Genomic DNA, 10092 nt, shown 5'->3' with positions numbered 1-10092 from the left:
TAAAGCCCACCGAGAATCAAAGAGCCTCAGGTGGTGGGCCCACAGGTCCCCCCCCCGTATGTGTACTGTATGTTTGTGTGCGTGTGTGTGTGTGTGTGTGTGCGTGCGTGCATGCGTGCGTGTGTGTGTGTGCGTGCGTGTGTGAGAGCCCATCTATTTTTACCTCATATCTCTCCAAACACTCTCCTGATAACTTGCTCTCTCTGGTTTTAACACTGCGTTGTTGTTGTTTGAGATAGAGAGAGTCTCCCTCAGACCACAGCGCTCTCTCTCTCTCTCTCTCTCTCTCTCTCTCTCTCTCTCTCTCTCTCTCTCTCTCTCTCTCTCTCTCTCTCTCTCTCTCTCTCTCTCTCTCTCTCTCTCTCTCTCTCTCTCTCTCTCTCGAGCTGGAAGTAGTCCTAAAACCAAGGACTTAAATCCACTTTGATGGAGGGTCAGGACCTCTACCTATACCGTTGTATTAATCTTTGCAATGATTGGAGTCGCCCCCTGCTGGCCATTAGAGAGTTTACAAGCTCTTACTCATTGGCATTATCGCTTGGAAAATTCTCCCTGATTTAAAGTCATGATTCCATAATATTTAATAATTCATCTATAGGTCATATTTAGTTTTTACTAAATAGCTGGACACTATCTGTTTGGTTTGATAATCATTTTGTATCATTTTTAACCTGTTCCACTCTGAGCCTGTTTTTCAGGTCTCAGGCTCGAAAATGACATTCCCAGAACAAATGACCATATCTTCCCTTCTAAAAGGGTTAAATTAATAATCTTTGTTCTCAAAGTAATGATAAACCTGTGAGTTGGATGTAGAAGTGTCAGAATCAATATAAATGTTTTTTATTTTAAAGAAAATTCAGATTTTACATAGTAAAAAACTGTAAATTATAGTGTCCGTCCAAAAATTATTTTTTACTTATAGTGAAAACTACCCTTGGATGATGGGTTAGTAGACTAAAAGCTTTAGGAATCCAAAGTACAACATATAATAAGTACCCTGTATCAAGATTGATGCAAAACAAGTGAAATTTGACCTTTTTAGAGAGATTTAGCCAAAAACCCCATTTGGGTGGATTTGACCTATCTCTGGCCCCCCTTGGTCGATTTGGTTGGTTGACACACCCTTGTGACCGTTAGAGCCAATAGAATCGAAGGAGGAGACTCACATACACACACATTGTAAAGAAAAAATGTGGCCGCTTCGCGTGTGGAAAACGAAACCAAGGTGGAGGAATGTCTCCTTCTGGAGTTTGGAAACTAAAACGCAGTTGTATTGCTTATGGATTATCAGAAATAATTTCAAAGAAGGCACAGACACATAGGATGAACCTATGGATTAACTGCAGCATCGTTTTTTTTATCGTTTTAATGCCATTGAAGACCACTTTTGACCAAGGTGAGCCATATTTACATGTTTAGCTTCTTGGCTCCACATGTGATGATGTACGCTTTCGTTGATAGCGTCGCGAATGTTTATCACTGAGTGTTGAGGTGGGCACCGGTAGATTCAGTGTCTCCAGGACACCAAAGACGAGTGGTTGGCTGTGCATCTAGGATAAGTAATAAGGGAGTTATGAGTGAGTTTAAGTGCCTTTGTAGGTCCCGTTTTTTCGATCGAGGCTAATTCAGAGGCTGAGTGCTAGCATTGTGTTTTTTTTTTGAAAAAACAAATTAAAAAGATCAGTTAGCTGAGTTTCTTCCCGTTACATGGATATAACACATTCATAGTTTTATTCAATATTAAGATTCCTTAGACGTTGTTTCCTGCAAATGACGCGTTTATCCGCCCGGTACCGGGGGGAAGGTGTGAAACAGGTTAAGCTCATAACATTTCTTAATATTGAATTCTCTATGCTCATGCACATACAGGCATCTTTATGGTGGAAAGGAGCCCACTTTGGAATATTGACATTTACTTGTGTTTCACCTCGTAAATGAAGTGTGCAAAAGTAGCATTAGGGGAAGAGGGACAAGTGCACACACCCCCACACACACAACCGTACACACTCTGTGAAGTGCTTTCACCCTCCATGCAGCCATTAGAGCCCGTCCTCTCCTCACTCCCCCTCAGCTCTGCACCATGGGAGTGAGGGCTGAGTGAACTCCATTTTCCGCCCCATCTGCTGAAGGAGTGTCACGCAAACGCCTAAAAAGTGTCTCACACTGTTGGAAAATACTGAATGTCCTCTTCCAATATCAGAGTCCACATGATAACAAAGGTATCCCAACTGTAGCTGTGTACATGACAGGATGTATGATTACCTAGAAGAGCATCAGGACTGTTTGAGGCATATGATAGCTATGTGATTAACATGATGATTCAGCCTCTATGGAGATAGACATATGACAAGCATGCTCATTTCTGACGTGGAGCTAATCTGAAGTAAACATTGAATACTGCTTTCTATTCCTCCATCTTGTGACTGTGTAACTCCCTCTCTTGGATATCAGCATGTGAAGGACACTGTTCAGGAACTAGTTGATGCTCTGTATGTGATGACTACTTCCATTCTGGAGAGGATCACAAATACATGGATCCTGAGATTGAAGCTCAAGCCGGGGACGAGTGATATTTTTCTTACACACACTGTGCAAGGAGCAGCAAACATCAGCTTATAAGACACTTTTTTCACTCGCTTCTCACTTCTTGGCAGTCCTCCAAGTGCCACACACATGGGTAAACACACACACACACACACACACACACACATACACACACACACACACACACACACACACACACACACACACACACACACACACACACACACACACACACACACACACACACACACATACACACACACACACACACACACACACACACATACACACACACACACACACACACACACACACACACACACACAAATACACTTACAGGAGCTGACAAGTGTCTGCTTCATCACTGGTTCTCATGGCAACACGGTCAGTGGTGTGTATGCTCTGGCTTCGTTGAATGCACAAAACTATTGCAGGATTTCTAGCAGGTTTAAACTGCATGTTTTTTTTTTAAATGGTAAGACCTTTTTAGGAAAGTTTAGACTTTAATACCTGTGTGTATTTAACAGCTACACTGGCAGCAATATTAAGGGCATTTTTGACAGGAACATAAGTCCCAGAATTACTCCAAAACAGCAAAATAAGTCTAAATCTATTTTAATCTAATATCAAAAAGCTGAGTTGCATGATCGCAGTATGGACAGAGTTCCATGGATTTCATCGTATATATTTTGCCTGGAGATTATAGTTTACACAACACTAGGGCATTGGTTTTAGGGATTATTAAAGTGTGTGTTACCTTTGTGAATGCATTTATGTTTAAACAACATACAGGAGAATCATTTTGCCTGTATTTACTAAATAAACATCAAAACAAAGTTTGGTTTTTTTAATGTCATGTTAAAACACGAAGGACCTTGTCTGAACTGTTACTATATACTACATTATTTTTTTTATATCATTGTATTCTGTAGATTTAAGATATCCTTTCATTGGAAATAATGACTAACCCCAAACCATGAAAACTGAAAAAAAAGTTGTATTTATTCTGTTTTTGTAATGGGTACTACATTTAACTCAACAAATATCCAAGTGTTGTACAGATAGCTTAAAGAATTCAGAACCACGGTCAGCGACACACACTCAATGTAACGAACCCTCGTGACCACTAGAGGGGGGTGTAACACATAGACAACGAACATTTAAAACGTTTTTTTAACCCTAGTGTTGTGGTCAAAAGCTGTTACCGTTCACGGTGTTCGCGGGTCAATTTTGACCCATGATTTATCTCAGTCCAAAACACTCAAAAGTAATGACTATCATCCAATATTGTTTTAACTACATCATAACTAACTTATCATGCATTCATAACCGTACAATCCTGTTGTAATTGTATGGCCCCAAAAAACATATTTAAAGTGGACCTATCATGCTATATTTAAATGATATATTGTAGGGCCATACCTATATAAGGCATATTTATACGTTTCTGTTTTCAAAATACCAAACAGATCATGCATTTTAGCCATGCCTCATTTCGCTCTATGTGCTGTTTGCTGTCTACGGGTCTGATTCTGCTGACCACGCCCCCCTGCAGGAGAGGGGAGCCGTGCTCTGATCAGCTGCTGGGCTGTCAGAAGAGGGGGAGAAAAAGAGATCTCCGTCCTCCGTGTTTTATTATATAGAGTCGTTATTCATTTGTTTTAAAGCTCAATAAATAACAAAGAAGACCTTTGACCGGCACTTTTCTCATTTTGTCTGGAAGATTTAAACTTTAACGGACATCTTGACCGGCGACAGAAACTGAAACTGAAACTCTGCCGCACGGTCCCCTCGTTCCTTGGAAGAGGCGGAGAGGTGGGTGTTTGTCATCTGCTGGTGGACTAACCGGAGAGAGTTACAGTGCTTGCCTCGACGGGGAGGGATTGCATTGAATTAAAGCAGCGGGAACAAACGCTTGCCTCGGGGAGGGAGAAAGAAAGCCACAGCGGAGAATAAACAGAAGGGTAACCATGGTAACTATGGGCGGGAAGTCTTCTTCGCTGCTTTTGTGGCAGACTACAGCGCCACTTACAGGCCTGGCATATGTACTACAGCGTCTCCAGCGCTTTCGAGCGGCAATGGCCGGCCGTGGCCCAACCCCACATTCGCCTGATAGGTGGAGAGTTGGCCCAATAGCCGTAGCGCCACTTCTGTGACGACATAGAAGTGTTCAAATCTGGATCAGTTTTTATCAGATCCGTTGCAGCTCCTTTTTTAGAGATTTGGGAATGGAGGAAAATAGAGAGGGTTGTGTTTTCTGACACTTGGTGAGTTCCCTGGAACACCGGGGACACATATTCATGTAGAAAAGACGTACAAAATTTGACCTCGAGTCACCCACAACATGCTGCTGGGTCTTCCCAGACCCGAACACCAAATTATACACTTTTTTTTTTTTAGAGACTTTCAGACTTGGCTTAAATTGTCAAAATCCGTTTTGTAGAGTTTTTACAGCTGTTGTGGAGGATATCATGAAGCCTGGTTCCCATACAAAAAACTAGAGCGTAGTTATTATATCATTTTAACTTGAAACGGGTCACGGGAGACCCCAACACAACATAAGGGTTAAAGCATGTTAATTTAACTTCTAAAGAAGAAATAAGATTACAAATTAGTTTTGTGTTGAAAAAAATAGATACTGTGAGAATTTCTCTTCACTAATTACTTGGCATTTAAACATAATAATGTACACAAAATAATAAAAACTTCCTCTTAACAATTCCTTATTGTTCTTTAAAAACTACTATATAAATCTTAATATGAAACTGTCAAAAGTAATGGAAAGTATCGCAACATAATTAAAACATATATATATATATATATACACATTCTCAAGATTGATAGTAAGTCTTTATTTAAAGAGTTGAACATGTTCTTGATATACATGTCGTTCTTTCCGGAAGGTTTTCCATTGTTGTGATTTACAGCCTCTTATTTTGCAGCACATACATTAGTGTAATAGATGAATACATGGAGTGCGCCACCATGTGCATTAAACAGTGGCGGTTACACAGAGGAAGACACGTGATAATACAAACACTTGTGCTTTACACGATATATTTCAATGCTCAGAAAGAAATTGCATAGATGTGATAAACAGTGTATTCTCCCAGAAATCAAGATAAGTTCAAGGCATTGAAATAATTATATATTGTGGTGATATATATTGCAAAAAATCACTTTACTCTATGGGTAAAAGTCACCACTTTCACACCGTTTTAAGGCCACTGGAAAGCTCACTTTAAGATGCATTTTAACCTTATTCATGGAGAGAATGGGTGTTTCTCAATGTTGAGTAAAGCTGCTCCAGAGCCACTACTTCAAGCATACTACGTCATCGAGTGCCGCCGAAGGACTGTTCCAATCTCCAGCATACTTGGAAATCTACCGAGCCCGGCGTACTCCGTTTGGAGAAATATCGAGGCTGCACATGAGTAGACTCCGCGGTCTTAAAATCCCCACAATGCTTTGCGCACGGACCAATTTCCCCAAATCTGTGGCGGAAGATGTAAGAGGCGGGGCCTCTCATATGACGCACACTTGCTCGCCTGTTCCACTCTTCGTTTTCCGAATGCCAGGAAGAAGTATTCTTGCCTCGCTTCTGAAGCAAGTGACTCGGAAGACATGTGCTACCAAGCAAGCGTACTCTACATTGAGAAACACCCAATATATAGGCAGAGACATTTAGATAACGGTAGTGGAAATGATATAAAACCAGATAAAGTGAGCTGCATTCATTAATGGTCAAAAGTCGATGTTCTTCCAATAATGTCGTATTTTAGATGCCACTGTGTTCATTTTAAGTGACATGCTGTAGCTAGGATATAGGCAGCTGATCTTAGTTTAAAACTCAGACGTTATGATGGCAACAATCTTCTCTATATCCAAAGATAACACATAACGGCTACTAACACTTTATTTGATCAAATAAGATGCCCTTGTTAAAAAGATATGGTTGAGTGTTTTGCTCGAGTGCAGCCAGAGGGTGTTTCTCAATGTTGAGGACGCTTCCTTGGTAGGCCATGTCCCTCCGAGTCAGGTCTTTCAGAGGCTAGGCAAGAACCCTTCCTTTCATTCGGAGAACGAAGAATGGAACAGGCTAGCAAGTGTGCGTCATATGAGAGGCCCCGCCTTATATTACATTTTCCACCAAAGATTTGGGAAATTGGTCCGTGCGCAAAGCATTGTGGGGATTTTAAGACCGCGGAGGATACACTGGTGCATCCCTCGAAATTTCCCGCAACGAAGGACTCAGTCCTCGGTAGAATTCCAAGGATCCTGGACATTGGAACAGTCCTACGGCGGGATTCAATGACGTAGCATCCTTGAAATAGTGGCTCTGGAGGAGCCTTCCTCGACATTGAGAAACACCCAGTGAACAAGTTCAAGTTTGATGAATATTTAAATAAAAGCTTTGCCTGAGGTAGTGAATGCATCTGATGTGATTGATAAGCCTTGAGGGAACACAGAAGGTTTTGACCATACAAGTCAAAATAGATGTCTACAAAGTGCCTGAAAGCCTTTTGGCCTGCTGCACTGTTTCCTTGTCATAACACTTACAAATATTGTGCCTGTGATTAGTGTTAGAGTGAAACACACAGATTTGTGAGCAGCAAAGCATACATTTGGCCACATTTTAAAGTGATAAGAGGTCAAGTGATGTGTCCCCACTAAAGTGACAACTCTGTGGGAAAAAGCCCCTCAGTTTTTGGAGGTCACATGACAGGAAGTGGCCTGCTCCTCCATGCCAGCCTGCGTCATGAGCTCAGACACGTCGCTCTCAAGGTCGTCGATGCGCGTTCCCATCTCATCTAGTGCGCAAGTGAAGGAACAATCTGCCAGGGAACCAGAGAGCAACAACTCCATATAGAAACCATTTCACATTCAAATGATATTAAGCATTTACAGCCATGTCTTCTTTGACAAATTGGTGCACACAATCTTGTTTAATTTAGGAAGCTTTTCATTTTAGAGTGCTAACCCTCCTCCTGGCAAAAGGCTAAGCTGCTTAATCACATCTAGAAAATATAGGTTTATTTGATATATAATTGAGCGTTTGTTGTATCTTTGTTAATTGTGTTATTTTATAAGGACTATAAATTATTTGGGTGAATAAAACGTACCTGCGCTCCCAGTGTCTTCTGTTCCCTGTTCCTTCACAATGGCACACATTAAAAACATATAAGACTCTTTAACTGTTTTTGAGAAGGCTCCTACTCGCAGGTGTATTGTAAACATCTTGATTAAAAGGTCATCAGGGGAACGGGACGGGGCTGCAATGGTTAACATCTCAAAAGTCTTACTCTTACTGAAAGCCGAGTTTCACAAATATATTTTACCGTAGCAAAAGCAAGTAAGAGACATCTACACAGAGGTGGGGAAAGTACTCAGATCTTGTACTTGAGTCAAAGTAGAAGTACTCAGGTCTTGTACTTGAGTCAAAGTACTCAGATCTTGTACTTGAGTCAAAGTACTCAGATCTTGTACTTGAGTCAAAGTACTCAGATCTTGTACTTGAGTAAAAGTAGAAGTACTCAGATCTTGTACTTGAGTAAAAGTAGAAGTACTCAGATCTTGTACTTGAGTAAAAGTAGAAGTACTCAGGTCTTGTACTTGAGTAAAAGTAGAATTACTCAGATCTTGTACTTGAGTAAAAGTAGAATTACTCAGATCTTGTACTTGAGTAAAAGTAGAATTACTCAGATCTTGTACTTGAGTAAAAGTAGAAGTACTCAGATCTTGTACTTGAGTAAAAGTACTCAGATCTTGTACTTGAGTAAAAGTAGAAGTACCAGAGTGTAGGAATACTCAGTTACAGTAAAAGTCCTTCATTCAAAATGTTCCTCAAGTGAAAGTAGAAAAGTCTTCTCATCAAAATATAGTGAAAGTAGCGACAGTGAAAGTAGTCATTGTGCAGATTGGTCCATTTCAGAATAATATATATGATATGTTTTATAATGATTGATCATGAAAGTGTTCTCAAAGCTGGTAAAGGTGCAGCTAGTTTGAATGACTTTGTATACTGCAGGGTAGCTTGTGGATTTACTCCAGGTGGAACTAAAGTCTGATTTAACACTTGATTATATTTCACATCATTCATCCACATCTGTGAAGTAACTAAAGGTATTAAATACATGTAGTGGAGGAAAAGTACACCATGTACCTCTGAATTGGAGTGGGGTAGAAGTACAAAGTAAAAAGTAAAGTACAAGTACCTCAAAATTGTACTTAAGTACAGTACTTGAGTAAATGTACTTAGGTACTTTACACCACTGTATCTACGTATGAATCCATAATCATTTTTGGGCAAGAGGACCAGATTTTGGATGGTCATTTGAACACATTTGCAATTTTTTATTATGACGAGTGAAAATGTCAGCCATGCTCAGGAAAATGACTTTGAGAACAAATGTGTTTTTATCTTTTATGCTTACTGTTTTTGTTTTTGCATTTGACAAATGTGTCTTAAATAGAAAAATATGCATAAGTATTCAATTGGATTTGAGGTTTTTGTTTTAGACTGAGTTTGAACGCCCCCCAGTGGCCATGCATGTTAACACAGCTGTGTGTTTGACAGGAGGACACGTCTTTGATTAGTAATTACTCTCAGGTGCGTTTTAGCTAAATGCAGGACTCGCTTAATTCATTATAAGCTATAACAATAAGTAAATGCTGCGACAATTATTGAGCAAACCGGAAACGCCAAAAAGTGAAGCAGGCAGTGAAGTTACCAGCTGTTTACAGTAGGAACATGGTATAAAACAAGGATATTTTTGGACTCCAGCTGCTCAGAAATTCCCTTGAATCGTCCCTGAAGTCTTTGCATTGTTTCCTCCATCTATAGGAAAAGAAATAAGGCATTTCAAGTATTACAATGTTAGTTTTTGTGCACATACCTTTATCAATGTCAGACAAACTCACCGCTTCTGTCAACTCTTTAGCTGAATTGCTCTCTGTTTTCGACATCGTTTCTTAAACAACAGTTTTAGTATATCGGCTGAAACCTAATCTTGGCCGCAACAACCTGAGTATGAATGTTTTCTTGCTGTTTTTTCTTCCCCTCGAAAACGTTAGCAATGACTCCCATAACTTGAGTCGAAAGACTGAAAACAACGTGACTTCCGCCTGCAGTTTTTTAAAATGTCAAAATAAAAGTCCCTAGATGAAAGCATCTGAAAAAGGGAATCGTAAAATTTGAAGTGTCTTGCATGCTGACGTAATTAAAAACTATAACCACCAATACCTTCCCCCAAACATATTTTAAATTATATACGGATAGGAAAATGTATCAACTCATAACCCAGGTATGTTGATTTTTGTCAAAGGAGAGATTAGTTTCTACAATAAATGTGCAATTTCTCCGTTACCTTCAAAATAAAAGACAAAAGCCTATAACCGAACATGCCAAATGTTTAAAGCAGGTCATGATACAATTTGCGGAGGGATTAAAATGCAAATAATCAGCATTTTCTTCTGAACGGTTACTTACATACTGTTGTAAGTTTGATGTTGATTTAGAGAATTATATGAAAACCAAGAAAAATCCCA

General features: G+C 39.8%; 1 protein-coding gene across 1 annotated transcript; it reads right to left on the bottom strand.

Moving 5' to 3' along the window:
• Positions 1–6875: 6875 nt before the first annotated feature.
• LOC117482884 (heat shock factor-binding protein 1-like) lies at positions 6876–9631 on the bottom strand. Its single transcript, XM_034131121.1, has 3 exons — positions 9466–9631; positions 9316–9382; positions 6876–7358 (listed from the first exon to the last, which is right to left on the bottom strand). Exons 1-3 carry the CDS (start codon positions 9508–9510, stop codon positions 7246–7248), a joined length of 225 nt encoding a protein of 74 aa, XP_033987012.1. The 5' UTR covers positions 9511–9631; the 3' UTR covers positions 6876–7245.
• Positions 9632–10092: the final 461 nt, after the last annotated feature.

Source organism: Trematomus bernacchii, unplaced genomic scaffold (genome assembly GCF_902827165.1).
Source record: "Trematomus bernacchii unplaced genomic scaffold, fTreBer1.1, whole genome shotgun sequence".
Taxonomy (NCBI): Eukaryota; Metazoa; Chordata; class Actinopteri; order Perciformes; family Nototheniidae; genus Trematomus; species Trematomus bernacchii.
The sequence above is the reverse complement of the archived record's forward strand: the minus strand, read 5'-3'. Positions and strand labels throughout refer to the sequence as shown.